General features: G+C 46.0%; 1 protein-coding gene across 1 annotated transcript in view; it reads right to left on the reverse strand.

Annotated features, from left to right (window-relative positions):
• Window positions 1-16,815, reverse strand: part of PDE2A (phosphodiesterase 2A) — a 168,516-nt gene that overhangs the window by 11,296 nt on the left and 140,405 nt on the right. The window contains exons 14-24 of the mRNA XM_069070795.1: window positions 15,504-15,615; window positions 10,946-10,985; window positions 10,736-10,799; window positions 9,157-9,229; window positions 8,839-9,016; window positions 8,513-8,625; window positions 5,550-5,627; window positions 2,530-2,652; window positions 1,958-2,028; window positions 1,337-1,459; window positions 129-216 (exon numbers count right to left, since the gene is read on the reverse strand). Of these exons, the coding sequence (XP_068926896.1) occupies window positions 129-216; window positions 1,337-1,459; window positions 1,958-2,028; window positions 2,530-2,652; window positions 5,550-5,627; window positions 8,513-8,625; window positions 8,839-9,016; window positions 9,157-9,229; window positions 10,736-10,799; window positions 10,946-10,985; window positions 15,504-15,615 (1,063 nt within the window). The remainder of the gene's footprint in view (window positions 1-128; window positions 217-1,336; window positions 1,460-1,957; window positions 2,029-2,529; window positions 2,653-5,549; window positions 5,628-8,512; window positions 8,626-8,838; window positions 9,017-9,156; window positions 9,230-10,735; window positions 10,800-10,945; window positions 10,986-15,503; window positions 15,616-16,815) is intronic.

Here is a 16,815-nt window from a genome sequence, read left to right on the forward strand (position 1 = left end):
AGGAAGCCTGTCCTGATCAAGCACCTGGGCTTCCATCCCATGACTGGTTAGAGAAAGCTAAAGCACCCCCTTCCACTCCTCATGGGAAGGGCTGCAGAGGGGGAAGCCCCAGTGGGCCAGAGGCTCACCGAAGCCACCTGGAAGGAGTTGTTGGTGCCTCTGTGGTCCAGGTCATGGCACATGCAGGAGACAAACAAGGCGAAGATCTCGATGTCACTGAGGAAAGAGATGAGACACTCAGAGGGAAGCCGGTCCAGCCTCTCCACCCCTCCCTCTCTCCAAGAAAAGGGGAAGGGGAAGGCTGAGGGAGGGGCTGCCTCAGTACTGCAGAGACATTCTGATTCAGTGAACAGAGCCCTGGCAAAGCCCCTTCCTTAGTCCTGCAAGGCCCAACTGCTCCAGGCCCTGCCGTCTCCAGGAAAGCTGCCCTGATCCCATCAGTTGAAAGTTTTCTCCCCTCAAACCTGTCACAGCATACAGCCAGGCCCTCCCCTGTGCATGTATCTCCCTTGTGCACCTGACTTTCATCCTGGCCAGGGTCTGGATTGAAACTTTCTTAAGTCTAGACAAGTGATGTCAAATCCAAATGGAAGCAGTGGTCGATGGTCCCCATGTAAGGACCATGCAAGCCACTGATTGGCTTAGTTTTACGATGTGATGTTATCTATATTTTATTGTGTTTTTATTTTGTTGAATACTTCCCAATGACATTTTAATCTGGTTCTAGCCTGCCCTGTGTTTGACATGTCTTGGCTAGACAATCAACAAAATGCTAAATGGAGAACTGATTTGTGGATTTATTGATTTCCAAGGTAGAAATGCTCATGGGGAAAAATGAAAAATTGAGTGGGAGGGGAGGAGCTGGTTCTGGCACACCCCTGCCTCTAACTCTGTCTGACTTTTGACAAGTGCTCCTCTGTGGGCCTCAGTTTCTTCATCTGTACAATGGTAGAAAGGAATCAGATCATCTCTAACTCAACCCTCTCCAGCTCAACCATTGAGTCAGAGGATTAGGACTCCAGCCCAGGCTCTGCCCCTCACCTCTTGATTCTCTGGATGGGACTCTGAGCAGCCCTTTGTTAAGAGCCCCCCACCCTACCCCCCATTATTCAGAAGCTTGTGCTCTACCGTCCAGTGGTGTATGTAGGTGGTTGTATTACTTTCTTCAGACAGTAGGAGTCTTGTCTGAATCTCTGTGCTAACTTCTCTATGTTTTGCCTTCTTTATTTTTATGTCTAATTAAAGTAGGGACCTTAGTTCCCTCACTCCCTCTAGTGCAGCTGAATAGGGGATCCCTGGAAGAGGAACCTGTACACCGGGGACTGGGACCACTCACTCCAGATATTTAGACAGCTCCAGGTTCTTATAGAGCAGGTAACAAAAGTGGGAGACCGAGAAGGCGTGCATCCAGTTATGATAAGGAGGGTCTCGGTAGCCCTTCTTCACCATCAGGCAGAACCTGCACAGGAACTAGGCATCAGGAGGGGACTGGGCACTCTTCACCCACCTCAAGGAAACTCCTATGTTGTCCCTGCCCTTTTCCCATCCTGCCCTCACTCTGTGGACTCCCTGAGGGCAGTGGATAGATTTCCACCCCATCACACTCACTGGGGGCTCCCAAGGGCATAGGAAACACACCCCTCACACTAGGGGCTCCCAAGGGCAGGGACCATACCACCCTTCACACTAGGGACTCCTAAGGGTAGGGGACACACACCCCTCACACTAAGGGTTCCCAAGGACAGTTGGTATATCTCTCCCCTCACACTAGGGCTCCCAAGAGCAGGGGACCCCCCCCAATAACACTAGGGACTCCCAAGGGCAGAGTACACACACACCCTTTAGACTAGGGGCTCCCAAGGGCAGGAAGTCTTTCTTTCTCCAAACAGAGTCTATCTAAGGACAAAAAACCAAATCCCCCCCGCCAGACCCGGGATCAGGGGGCCAGAACACACACCGGACCAGTGTCTGTCGGTCAATCTTGTAGTTGTTGATGAAGTTCATGTCCTGGAGCATACTCAGGACGGCCTGGAGAGCAAGGAGATAGGCCAACAGGCTGGCAGCATCCCCCCCTTTCCCACCACCCTTTCTGCAGACCCCACAGAACTGGAAGAGACCTCAGAGACCATATTCAGTCCCACACCCTTCTCCCCATTCCCCAGTGCAGCAATCCCTCCACAGCCTCCCCAACCAGCAGCTATGCAGACTCTGCTTGGACCTCATAACAACAAAGTAGCTCCCAAGGCAGCCAAGCCCACTATGAAATAGCTCTATTTGCTAGAAGTTCTTCCTTCCACAATGATGAAATATGCCCACCTATTTTTAACATTTACCCATTGGTTAGTCCTATTTTTTCCTCCCTGGAGTGTGGAGCAAGGCTACTCCCAAGGCCCCAGGGCAGCCCTTCTGTGGCCCATTTCTCTGGGAAGTTCTTCATATCTAAACTAAGTCCTTCTTGTTGCATATCTCCCATTCCTATGGCAGGCTGGGACTGCCCATCAACTGGGACAGAAGAAAGGGTGAGCTTACCATGGAGGTGTCATCCTCAGGGAGAGAGCGTGGGGTGTAGGTGAAACTGGCAAAGTTGGAGTCAATGGCTGAGACAGGCTGGATCCCACCTCCAAGCAGTTTGTCATACTCATCATCTGAGACCTAGGGGAGACAGAGCTGATGGCACCTAAGGATTCCTTTCCTCATCCATCACACCACCACCCAACTGGGGTGGGCACCAAAGTGTACAAACAACCTCCTCCCGCCCTAAGTACACCACAGTCAACCACATGTAGAGGAACAATGACATTCTTTGGTGAGAGAACTGGGTTTGGAACTCAGTTCTAACACTTAAATCACCTACATTAAAATTTTTAATCTAATTTGTCACTTACTAGGTTCACTAGTTAATGAACCTAATTGAGTGAACTAGTTAAGTAGACCTAATTAAAGTTTTTCATATGTAGATGTTATAAAAACCAAAGACATCAATATCTCTTTTAAAAGAAAAAGCTCTTTACACCTCTCTGTGCCTCAGTTTCCCCACCTGTAAAAGGGGGACAATAATCCTTGCGGCATGGAAGAATGGAATGAGTATTGCATGTGGCTTCAGAAATGTTACTGCCTATATGTCTCTTGGGCAATCTCTCTCCCCTTGCCCAACCACTGCCCTTTAGTTTTCTCAACTATAAAGGGCTGGGGGTAGACAAGTAAACCTTTAATGTCCCTTCTGGTTATAAATCCCATAAAGTGAAGATAACAAGTTTGCTCAGTGGTTATATGGAACTGAGGGTGTAGTAGCCCAAGCCTGACAACCAGACTTCCTGATTGGCCAAACTGCTCCTGGTATCCCTGATTTCCTTCAAATCTCAGCTGCAATGACATCTCCTGTTGTTGTTAGTGGTGGTAGTGTTACTTTTATTGTTGAGTTGTGTCTGACCCTTCTTAAGCCCATTTTGGGGCTTTCTTTGCAAAGATACTGGAGTGGTTTGCCATTTCCTCCTCCAACTCATGACACGTCCTACATGAAGCCTTTCTGGTCTCCCCAGCTACTTGTGTCTCCCCTGACAAAAATCCCACAAGTTGTCTTGTATTTATTTTGGATGCATGTATGTGAACATGTTGTCTTCCCCAAAAGAATGTAACCTCTTTGAGGGCAGGAACTGTTTCATTTTTGTCTTGGCATGCCTAGCAAGTAGTAAGTAGTACTAACAGTAATAAGTAGTACTAGCAGTAGTAAGTTGCAAGTAGTAAGCACTACTAATTAGTGCTTAATAAATGTTTGTTGACTGAGTGAGTGAGCCAAAGATGGTAAAATAGAACAATGAGACTAATCCCAGCCCATCCGGGTTGGTCAATCTGAAATTCAAGGGGCTGGCATGGGGCTAAAACGGTCATTCATTCTACTTGGAGATGGGTGTTAGGGACCAAGTCTTTGCTGATTTGGAAAGGATAAAGATGGAAGGAGTTACGCCTGAGGAGTTGTACCTGCATAGAACAACTGAGAAAACCTATCACCATGAAATCACTGGGTGAAAATGACTTTAAAGGAGAGGCGTCATCACCTACTCTGCTGCTGCCCCTGAAGGACCACAGGACCTTTCCATTCGACTTGTAGCTGAAACCTTCCATGTTTGTTGTCTTCCCCCATTAGAAGGCAAGCACCTTGAGGGCAGGGACTGGCCCACTTTTCTATTTGTGTGCCCAGGGCTCTGCACATAGCAAGTGCTCAGAAATGTTTCATAGCCAGGGGAAGGAAGGAAATGAGGGAGCAGATGCCAGATGAGGGTGTCCTGTTACAATGGCAGGAGCAGGAGGGAGGCAGGTAGATTAGGAATCAGGAATAGCAAGTCACAGGCTTAGCAATTCAAAGTCAGAAGGGACCTTAAAGGACATCCAGTTCAAATCCCTTACTTTACAGATGAGGAAACTGAGGTTTATAAAAGTTAAGTGACTTGTCCAAGATCACATAACTAGTAGTTGTCTGAGACAGGATTTGAACTCACATTTTCCTGACTCTGGGTCAGCACTCCTATCCACTATGCCACCTAGATCTCTAAGCCCAGGGGGACAGAATGGCTCAGGGTCTAGAAGTTCTGGGGTCTCAGACTCATTGGTGCTCAAGGATAAGGGAATTTGATTAAGAAAATTAAAGGTGAATGACCCAGGACCAAAGGAACGGTTCCTAGATTGGCTCAGAGAGAAAAAGCTGGCACCCTGGGCAGCACGACCAGAGGCACAGGACAGCATCCTTCACTGTCCATCCTTTGTAATCTTTTAAAGATATAGACAAGCTATTGTACCCACAGGTACCATCACGTGTAAGACTTTCCCTCCCTTAAACTAGTATGGATATGAGACAAGGGTCAAAATGTTAGTTTGTTTGCTTAACTCTACCCATTCATTATAATGGAGGGGTCTTTGAAGGCAGGGAGAGAGTTAAGGGAGACTAGCAAGGAACATATAAAAGCAAATCAGTAGATCCAAACACTGCAGCTAAGTCACCACGCCCACCCACAAGTCCAAGCCATGTTCTTCCCCTTAAGATGCTCCAGCTGAGTCCTTCCACCCAGAATCCCAGGGCCAGAAGCAACCTTCAAAGACATCTAGGCCAACCCATGCCCAGAGAGGAATGCCCCCACAACATCCCCCACAGGTAACCTTACAGCTTCTGCTTGAGGAGCTCATTATCTCCCAGGCCAGGCCTTTGCCTTTTTGGACAGCTCTAAGCATTAGAAAGCATATGTCAATGACTGCTATAATAATGAATACCTAATCAATCTAAATAAATAATCAATCCATATAAGCCTCGCCCTCCCCAAAAATGAAACTTAAGCCACTCTACCCATTCATCCACAACACCACTGTGTATACAGCACCCTGGAGGCTTCCCTGCTCAGTTCTCCCAGGGCTCTCTTCAGACACCAAGCTGCCCTGACTTGACTGTCCTGCATTCAGCTCCTGACATTGGTTCCTTAAGTGGGAGAGGCCAACTCCTCCCCTTTCTGCTGCCAGTCTCTTATCTGCCACCAGTGGATGAGGGGTAGGGAGGACTTTACCTTCATGTGATACATCATCATCTCATTGGCTAAGTGGCTCCGATACTGGGCTTCATTCACTTTCTTATACAGGAGAGACTGAGGAGAGAAAAGGAGGGATGATGAAGGAGATTTAAAGAAAAGCCAATACCCAGCTCCATCCCTTCCCCTATGACAGGCACCCTAGCGTGATGGAAAGAGAGACTAGTTTGGAGTCACGAGATCTAGGTTCACATCCCAACTTTGACAATTCCTATGATGTGACCTTGGGCAAATCACTTAACCACTCTCTACCTCAGTTTCGACATCTGTAAAATGGGGCTAACTGCATCTAATTCATATGGTTGTTGGGAGGATCAAATGAGTCAACATATGCAAAGCCCTTTATAAACCTTATAAAGAGCCATATGAATACTAGATATTATTACTATTACTACCTGCCCCACAGTGTTATTGAGAGGGAGGAACTTTGCAAACACTATATAAATGGAAGGTGCTATTATCATCTCCCAATACTTTCTAAAATTCTCCCACCTGGCATGTTCAAGAGTAAAGTACGACCTAAAACACCCACCAGGCTTCTCTGCTCAGAACATTCTCACGTTCACTTCCTCCAGTTCTTGTCCATGCACTTAAGTCACAGAATACTCCCTCACCCTTGTGTTTTTATCCCCGTCAATACTTGGGAGGGGGAGGGGAGATTTGGACCATGCTATTGGAGGGGGAGGTGGGGCACAGGTGTCTGAACTCCAGCCGACAGCTGGCCCCGTGCACAGTGATACTCTGTTAGGGCTTTCACTGCAGACACTAGCCCGGTGGCAACATAACCCAGGACAAGGGAGGAGGGAGCCTTAGTAAGAGGAGGCTGAGATTGAGAATGGAGAAGGGACGCAAAAACCCACAGGCAGTGATTCCTGATTTTGTCTCTCCTCATTGCCCCAGGAGACAGTCAAGGCAGGGGATGAGCCCAGAATCTGAGATGGAAGAGGTATACATATATACATACACACATACATATATAGAGATATATGTGTGTGCACACATACCTATATACATATATGCATATACACATATATGTGGAAATATAGATGAGAGAAAAAGCAAAAGATGTCAATAAAAAAACCTACTTTTCAAAAAGAAAGGCTGAGAACCATGATGTGTGCCTATAATCTCTGCTCCTGGGGAGGCTAAAGCTGATGGAGCTCTTGAGATCATGAACTCTGAGCTAGATACAGTAGAACTAAAGCCAGTTGGGTGTCCACAATAAGTCTGGCACCCAAATGGTGAGGACCTTAGGAGTAAGGCACTACCATGCTGCCTAAGGGAGGTCAAAACTGCCCAAGTTGGAAACAGAGTGGGTTCAGGTTTTCATGATGATCAGCATGGAAAGAATCCATGATTGGTCATTGTATTTCCATCCTGGGAGAGATAGGAAAAACCAGACTCAAAAGGAAGGGGGTAAGGAGACAGGGAGGGGAGGGGGAAGGAGGGAAGGAGAGGGAGGGGAAGAGGGAAGCACCTTAAAAAAAAAGAATTCGTTTTCTAGTCACATCTCTCACTAACAAGGTTCACCTTGGGTACCATCTCCTGCAGGAAGCCTGTCCTCATCCCCCCAATTATTAGAGCTTTTGCCCTCCTCAACTACTGTTAGGAGAACTACTGTTATCCATTTACACACCTTAGAATATAGGTTTCTTGAGAGGTTTTTTTTTGTCTTTCAATCCCCTTCACCTAATAAAGTATTTAAGTACATAAGGCAATTAATAAATGTTTGTTGACCTACATTCCTCCCCATCCTGTAGTTGTGAAGTTGACTGTCAAATCCAAATATAGAACATTATATTTATCTCCATTAAATTCCATCTTATTAGAAAACATCTACTAAAGCCTAGAGGGATTTCTATTTGTACTGGTAGAGGGGATGGCCACATTGAGGACATCACCAATCCCTGACACATTTAAGGGTTAATGGATTTGGCCTAACAGTCGATCTAACCTGGATCTTTCTGGATTTTGATTCTTCCCATACTGTTATAAACGCTTGCTAACCTCTTCGTTTTGAACTGATAGATTTGTTATCTATGTCTTACTCAAGTCTTTTTTAAAAAGTTAAACAGACCTGGGTCAAGTAGATAAAATATAGCTAAAAGCTATATATAACATAATATGATATGATTTGATATAATATACAATGTAATACAACATAATGCAATGTAACATAATATAATATGACATAATATAACAATATAGGTATGTATATATAGCCAAATAGCTAAAAGCTATTCATAACTAACCTCTATGCCCAACCATATAACCAGTTCCAAACTCATCTGTTGATTAGACCAAGGTTTCTCAACCTGGGATTTGTAAACTTTGTTTTTAAAAATATTTTGATAACTGGTTTTCAGTAGAATTGTTTTCCTTAGTAATCCTATGCATTTTATTTTATGTATCGATACGCATTTATTTTGAGAAGGGGCCCTGCCAAAAGGGTCCATCACACAAAGAACCCTTGGTCTGGATGATATTTCTCCAGCTTTGGAGATTGGCATGAGAAACTTTATCACCCACTGCTGAAATAATAATTATCCTCATTTCAGAAAGAGGGAGTGACTTGTCCAAGATCACACAGAAAGGTCGGTAGCATGATTGGGATTAGTTTAGGTTTTACCACTCATGGTTTAGAGGACAGCCCTGCATCTAGATGACAAGAGGGATAATTATGCACCCTGCCTCAGAGAGTCAGGAGTGGAGATGATACCAAGGGTCCAATCCCACCCTAGGTCCCAAAGTTACAAGGTACAGGAAGGCATACATTAAGTGCTTAATAAATGCTTGTTGAGTTGTTGACTTGACCAGGGAAGGGCTAGGTTTCCCCCCTCCCTGGGCCTGAGGTAGACTGTCAGGAGCAAGGAATACTTAGAGTAGAAGGACTCAAAGGAACTAGGAGGGGGAAGGGGTTCAGGGCACGGTTCAGGGCTCACATGAGCGATGCTGATGCCACAGTAGATGGAAAAGGCTGTGGCCAGGTCCTCATCAAACTTGCTGAACCAAGGGCCATTGATCTTGTTCACCAGCTCAGCCACCCCGATCACCTCTGCAGCAATGAGTAGAAATGGGATTACGTGGGGGACTTCCTCCCTTGTTCCCTAACTCTCATGCCCCTGCCAGTCCTAGGGTCCCAGTGGCTCTGACTCCTCTCCTTCCCCATAGTCCCCCGATATGGGGCTGGGCTAATGCCTGTGGTCCACTAAGAAGCCCCACCCACCTCCTATGGGCTGGAAAAGGTGAGAGTACAACCCACACATACCTTGGTTTTCATTCTTGATAGGGAAGCAGAGTATGTTGCGAGTTCGGAAGCCCGTGCTGTCGTCCACGCCTCGGTAGAACAGGGGATGTGCATAGGCATCCGGGATGTTCAGGATCTGGCCTGTGGTTGCCACATGCCCTGCAATCCCTTGGTCTGCAGGGATTCGGATCTCATAGGTCTGGGCAAACCAGAACAAGAGAAAACAGGTGAATTCCAGAATCTATTGCTAGGAGCTAGCAGCACCCCTGCAGGGCCCCTCATCTGATTCTCATCTTTATGTGTTTCCCTCCAAGTGCCCACCCCACCCCAAGCCCTTACCTCATCATCCACAACACCACCATCAAACACCTTGGCCACCAGCTCATTTTGATCCAATAGGAACACGGAGCATCTGTGGGGAGGCCAAAGCGTAAGGAAGGTCCCTGACCCCCATACCTGCCCAGGAGCACCTGGGAACAGAGGCTCCATGAGGGCCTGGGTGAGGGCTAATTATTGGGAGTGTGTGCAGGACTCTCAGAGGTGCTCATTCATCTCAAATTAATGAAGACAGCAGTTCTGAAAGACATCCTGACAAAGGCATGGACCCCAATTCCAGGCTTGGGCCAAGCAAAAGATTCCATCTCAGGTCTCAGACCTCGGGATCCCCATCTGATTTCCAACCATACACAAGCTCTTGGATCTGGACAATCCAAGGGACTTTGCCCCAGGGCTTTCATCTCCCAATACTCTCTAAAATTCCTTAATGCCAGAGATCAACCTAAATCAGGGGTGGGAAACTTGCAGCCTCGAGGCCACATGTGGTCCTCTAGATCCTCAAGTGTGGCCCTTTGACTGAACCCAAACTTCACAAAACCAATTTGTTCTGCAGGTTTCCCATCCTGAATAAATTCTCCAAGTCATCTGGACCTTCTTGGTCCCCACACTACTGGGCTCCCTAGGATCATAAAATTAATATCTCTGATTCTAATTACATTTACCCTTCTTTTATACTCACCCATATAACAGGACACCCTAGAAAACAGACTTGTGGGCTACAGTATATGGGGTCAGAGGGAAGATGGGAATGGATGCCAGCTACAAGTGTCCTGTTATGAACCTGGCATTCACTCTATCTTTCCCTTGACTCCATACACTACAATCCACAAAAGTCTGTTTTCTAGGGCTTATTCACAATGGAAGCGGCAATGGAGGAAGCCTGCCAATTGCTGGAAGTTTGGGGGCTCTCCACCCACATTCTCACTATATAGCAGTGCTTTCTCCTCCCAAAAGGAAGAGGGAATAAAGAGGATTATCAAGTGGAGTTCAAGTTAGTCCATTACCCCTTCAGAAAACATCCCTCTGGGATTACACATTCTTCACAAGCTGCCCAAAGCCAGCCAAACAAAACAGGTTTTCCCTGGGAGTGTTTGAAGACTGGCCAAGGGATACCATTGAGGGAGAGCTTGTCATTCTTGGGGAAGAGGGAAGAGAAGGAAAAGGGGAAGGAGAGAGGCAAGCATCTTACAGTTACTCCCAAAGCTGCTGCCCTCCCACCTCCTTCCCTCAGCTATCCAAACCTCTCCACTAGGAAATCTTGGGTAAGTCACTGAATTTCTCTGGGCCTCAGTTTCCTCCTCTGTAAAAGGAGGAAGTTGGACTTATCAGGGATTTTTAACCTACGGTCCGTGAACTCTCTTTAAAATGTTTTAATAACTGCATTTCAATCTAACTGGTTTCCTTTGCAATCTCATGTATTTTATTTCATGCATTTAAAAACCTGTTTCTGAGAAAGGGTTCATAAGCTTCACCAAACTGTCCATGACACGCAAAAAAGGATAAGAACCCCCCTGTCTGTACTAGTGACCCCACACACGCCAGGAAAAGACCCACATCCCTTCCCCTGGACCACTGTACTCACATCTCTGCATTGCTGAGGTTCCGGGCTTCTGTGATGATTTCTTGGAGCAGGACAGAGACATCATCTAGGAGGATGTAGATTCACAAAGTGATGTTAGTCTCCAAGGAAACCCAAGCTGGGTTTCTATGCTAAAGTATGGGGCCCTGGCCTCCCCCCACCCTCAGCCTCATTCCTGCCCACACCTAAAGCTGATGGAGAGAGGAGACTCACCCAAATGTGTGAAGAGGTTCTTTGCCACTTGGAGAAGAGCCTAGAAAAGGGTAAATAGGAATGGGGAGAAAAACAGAGATTTCAGTCACTAGGTATCATGTCTAGCCCCTAGCTTCTAAATCAGCAGGCTCCAAAAAGTCCCCAACAGCTACAATGATGCTCCCTCCTCCTTCTTTGTCAGCCTTTAGTCCTGTGAGTCTGGGAGATACACCCTAGCCTTGGATAATAATAGTGATAATAATAATAAAACTAGCATTTACATAGCACTTTAAGGTCTGCAAAGTGCTTTATAAGTATCTCATTTTGTACTCACAACCACCTGGGAGTTAGGTACTATTATTAAACCCATTTTAAGATGAAGAAACTCAAGCAAGAAGAGGTTAAGTACACATCTGGTAAGTGTTTGAACTCAGGTCTTCCTTTGATCACATAGTGGAAAGAGAATCAAGAATCTCAGATCCTCAGGGGCGGAGTCAAGATGGCAGAGTAGAAACAGGACTTCTGTGGGGTTCTGGCTCTTACCTCCTCCAATACATGTAAAAGGTGACTCTGAAGAAACTTTGGAGCTACAGAACCCACAAAATGACACAGAGAAGTTAACCTCCCACTGAGGACAGCCTGGCAGACCCGCAGCAAGTACCCAACATAGCAGTCTGGGAGCCAACCCGGGCCCTGGGAGAGCCCAAGGTTTTAGCCCCAGGGCAGGCCTGATCAGCTACCGGCTGGAGGGACTTCAGATCACCAGCAGCTGTGGTGGTTTCCAGAATTATCAAACCATAGATACTAAGGACACAGTGAGAGATCAGTAAAGTGTGGACTTTGGGATCCAGTAGTTGGGAGTGCAGTCAGCCTCTGACCCTGGGGCACCACCATGTGGCAACTTCAGCTCCTGGCCTACAGACTGTAGGGGGGCCAAGCAAGCAGTCTGAGGGGTAATCGCTCTTGCTTTAACCTTCTTGGATCTGGATTGCAGTCTAGGGTGGAGATATTGGGGTGTGTGACCAGCTTGCCAGAATGTGCAGAGGCTTTAGACAGGGCACCCAACTAATACCTTCGGCAGCTGAGAAAAGCCCAGCATTTGGTACGAAGCTCACCTGTCTGGTAGCAGAGTTTTACTGTGGCAAAAAGCCACAAAGTCAAGTAATTGAGTGGCAACATGAGCAAACGAGGGAAGCAAAGTAAAAAGAGGAACCCAACTTTACACTCATATTTTGGGGACAAAAAGGATCAAAGCATGGAACAGGAGGAAGACAGTGAAGTCAGAACTCCTGCACCAAAAGCTTCCAAGGAAAATACGAGCCGGTTACAAGCCATAGAGGACCTTAAGAAGGATTTTGAAAATCAAATAAGAGAAGTGGAGGAAAAATTGGGAAGAGAAATGAGAACGATGAAAGAAAATTATGAAATGAGAGTCAACAACCTGACTGAAGAAAATAACAACTTAAAAAATACACTAACTCAGATGGCAAAAGAGGCTCAAAAAGGCAATGAGGAGAAGAATGCCTTAAAAAGTCGAATTTGCCAGATGGAAAAAGAATCTCAAAAGCTCACTGAAGAGAATCATTCCTTCAGAATTAGATTGGAGCAAATGGAAGCTAGTGACCTTAGGAGAAATCAAGATACTATTAAACAGATCCAAACAAATGAAAAAATAGAAGGCAATGTGAAATATGTCATTGGGAAAACCACTGACCTGGAAAATAGATCCAGGGGAAATAATTTAAAAATTATTGGACTACCTGAAAGCCATGTTCAAAAAAAGAACCTAGAAATCATCCTTCAAGAAATTCTCAAGGAAAACTGCCCTGATGTTTTAGAACCAGAGGGCAAAATAGAGGTTGAAAGACTCCACCGATCACCTCCTGAAAAAAATTCCAAAAAAGAAAACACCTAGGAATATTATAGCCCAGTTCCGGAATTCCCAGATCAAGGAGAAAATATTACAAGGAGCCAAGAAGAAACAATTTGAATACTGTGGAAACACAATCAGGATAACACAGGATCTGGCAGCTTCTACACTGAGGGATTGAAGGGCTTGGAATATGATATTCTGGAGGTCAAAGGAGCTGGGATTAAAACCAAGAATCACCTACCCAGCAAAACTGAGTATCATGTTTCAGGGGAAAATATGATCATTCGGTGGAATAGAGGACTTTCAAGCATTCTTGATGAAAAAACCAGAGTTGAATAGAAAATATGACATTCAGATACAAGAAGCAAGAGAAGCATGAGAAGGTAAACAGGGAAAAGAAATCATAAGGAACTTATCAAAGTTGAACTATTTACATGCCTACATGGAAAAAAGATAATTGTAACTTATGAAACTTTTCTCAGTATGAGAATAGTTGAAGGGAATAGAAATGCATATACATACATATGTCTATATAGAAGGGTATATGGGCATATGAATACATATGTGAATGTGTGTATATATGTGTACAGGCATACATAGATAGAGGACACAAGACCAACTTAATAGGAAGGGATGATACTTAAAAGGTGAAATTAAGAGGTGAGAGAGGAATATAATGAGAGGAGATGGGGAGAGACAGAATGGGGTAAACTATCTAATATAGAAGAGGCAAGGGAAAATGTTTACAATGGAGGGGAAGAACAGGAAGGCAAAAGGGAATGGGTCAACTTTATTCTCATTGAATTTGGCTTAGGGAGGGAATGACATACACACTAAATAGGGTATCTCACCCTACAGGAGAGTAGGGGGGAAAGGGATGAGAGGGGGAATGATGGAAGGGAGAGCAGGCTCGGGGTGGGGGGAGGGGGGAGGGAAGTTGGAAGCACACACTTTTGAAAAGGGACAGGATCAAAGTAGGGAATAGAACAAGTGGGAGATAGGATAGGAGGGAGGGAAATATAGTCAGTCTTTTGCAATATATCCACTATGGAAATGTTTTGCATAGCTATACATGTACAACCTATACTGAATTGCTTATCTTCCCCACAAGGGTGGGTGACAAGAGAGGAAGGGAATGAATCTGGAATTCAAAGTTTTAAAATCAAATGTTTAAAATATATATGTATATACTATTATTAATATTATTTTACATGTAACGGGGAAATAAGACATACAGGCACTGGGGCATAGAGATCCACCATGCCCTACTGGAAAGACAGAAGTGGTATGGGAGAAGATATGGGAGAGAGCAGATTGAAGGAGGGGTTATTTTGGTGTGGTGGGTAGGGGAAAAACGGGGAGAAAATTTGTAACTCAAAATCTTGCAGAAATGAATGATGTAAACTAGAAGTTAATGAAGCATTTGATTAAAAAAAAAAAAGAATCTCAGATCCTCATCCCAACCCAGCCATCAACTTGCTATGTGACCTCAGCCAAGACCCTTCCCTTCCCCCAAGCCTCAAAGTCCTTCTCTGTAAAATGAAAAGGTTGGAGTAGACGACCTCTAAGGTCTCTTCCAGGTCTAGCATTCTGAGGGGCGGCTAGGGGGTGCAGTGAATAGAGCACCAGCCCTGGAGTCAGGAGGACCTGAGTTCAAACCTTAGACACTTAATACAAAAAACTAGCTGTGTGATCTTGGGCAAGTCACTTAACCCCAATTGCTCTGCCTTCCCCCCTCCAAAAAAGCAAAACAAAAAAATCAAAACAGATCTAACATTCTGTAAAGCAATAAAAGATCATCTAGATAGATAGGCAGATATGTGTGTATGGATATGTGGATATGGATATCTGAATACATATGGATATGTATACACATCCATATATACACATACATACATTATATATAATCCTTCACACACATATGTATATACACATGTGTATTATGTGCATGAGTATTCACCAACATCTTTATGCAGCCCTAACAGTGACCACCAGAGGGGGCACCAGCACCAAGATTCCAGCCGACTGGCAGCATGCTTGAGCAATGCTACAACAAAAGTCATAGGGTGATGTTGTGTTAGGAGAGGGAGGCTGCTTCTCCCAGGCACACACAGTCACTGACAGCAATGTCCTGCCAAAGAGTCCCTGGAGCAACACCCAGAAATCCTCGTCTGCCAGTGACCCACTGTGGGGCTTTAGGGGAGCCCTTCTCCCTCCCCGGGCCCTCTATTCCCTCATTCTTATAAATAAGGGGGCTGAACTCCAGGATTTTTGCCTCTACCAGCTCTAAGATTCTTTTGTTTTTTTCCTTTTGGGGGGGTAGGTGTGCTAAGGCGTTTCCCAGCTCTGACAGTGTGTTCTGAGGTCCTTTCTACCCTTGACATTCTTTTTCTGAGACCCCTTCTATCTCTGACATTCCATGTTCTAAGGGTCCTTCCATCTCTGACATTCTGTGTTCTAAGGTCCCAGTTCTGACCCATTCTGTGCTCAAAGGTCCCAGCTCTATTATCCTCTCACACGTCTGATCTATATAACATCAAGAAATTAACCTGCCTAGAACACCTTTGGTCAGACTTAATCACAGATGAGAACTAGGAGGAGGAAGGAGGATAAAGCTGGGAAGGATGAGAGAGAAGCCTGAGAAAAGAAAGCTGAGAATAGACAGGGTGAGGAAGGGGAGGGAGCACTGGGCAGCGGGGGGCTCACCTGGCACTCACACTTGAGCTTCTGTTCTTTCTGGAAGGCCAGGGTGCTGGTAAGGACAGTAGCTGTGTAGCAGAAACAGTGGAGTATCTTGTGTTCATCCCAGTCCGTGTACCTGCCAGGGAGGGGAGGTGAGGCTGTGACAGGGAGAGCTGGGGGTGGTGGCAGATCAAGGACACACCAATCGGCAAAGGCACCTTCCACATGCCTGGCACAGTGTTGAGTTATCACCCTTGAGTCCCCAATACTGCTCCCTTTCCTTTCTTTAGGCCAGGAGTTATGCTTACCTCTCCCTAAGAATCCTTCCTTCATGAAATCCAAGCCCAGGTGGGGCATTTTCTTTACTCTCCACTGGGCACCCAAGGGCCCCACTTTGTTTATTAATCATTTATCAAAGTGTCTGTCCACAGTCTGGAAGTCTATGTCCTGCCTCCTTCATCAGTCAGGGATCCCTTCCCCATCCCCCTTTCCCTTAGACTGGGGGCTGCCTGAGGGAAGAGGCCATGACTTTCTTCCCTTCCCTTCCCCCTCTTTCCCCAGTTAGGGCCTCCTAGATGGAGGTCAGAACCATGTTTCACCTCTGGCTCAGGTTTCTTTCCCAGACTGGGAATAGGGAGGGAGGGAATCAGGGGAGGCAGGTCACTTCCTGCAGGTGATGGTTCCTCCGCACTAAGCCTATCCTTCCTGTACATCCGCTTTCTGCCCTCAGCTCTCCCTCTGCTGAGCTACAGAACTCCCCATCAATCCTAATGTGTCCAGGGAAGCAGGGTGATTAGGGACTGTCCAGCAAGGCGCCCGCCCAGGCTAATGGGAGCCAGCTTCTCGCCTAACAAGATTGGTCTCAAATCCTCCAGAGTCAGTAATTCAATCTCATGGCCAGATGATATATCATCAGGAGAGCCAGCTGTGGGGAGCTGGGTAAATGACAGATCCTAGCCTTCAGAGCTCAAAGAAACCTCAACAATCATATTGTCCAACCCCTTCGTCTTTCAAATAAGCAAACAGTCCCAGAAAGGTCAAGCAATTAGTCCAATGTAACATAACTAATTAGAAATACAACCAAGATTCAAACCCAGGTCCGCTGCTCCCAGACAACGGTTTTCCCACTCCATGGTGGGGAGGGGAGGGGAAGGAGGAGATGTGGTTGCTACCCACGATAGATAGGGGCAAGGCTTTGGACCAACCTGCTCTCTTCTCCGTCTCCCTCCCTCTGTCCCTGCCCCCCTCATCACCCCACATTTCAGTACTGCCTATTGGCAGCAATATCTGGCTATCAGTGTTGGCTGCCCAGTCTCTCTGAAGCTGGGTTCCTTGG

The sequence above is a fragment of the Petaurus breviceps genome, unplaced genomic scaffold, assembly GCF_028583685.1.
Source record: "Petaurus breviceps papuanus isolate PSGF00001 unplaced genomic scaffold, PetGlider_PUasm1.0 90823, whole genome shotgun sequence".
Lineage (NCBI taxonomy): Eukaryota > Metazoa > Chordata > Mammalia > Diprotodontia > Petauridae > Petaurus > Petaurus breviceps.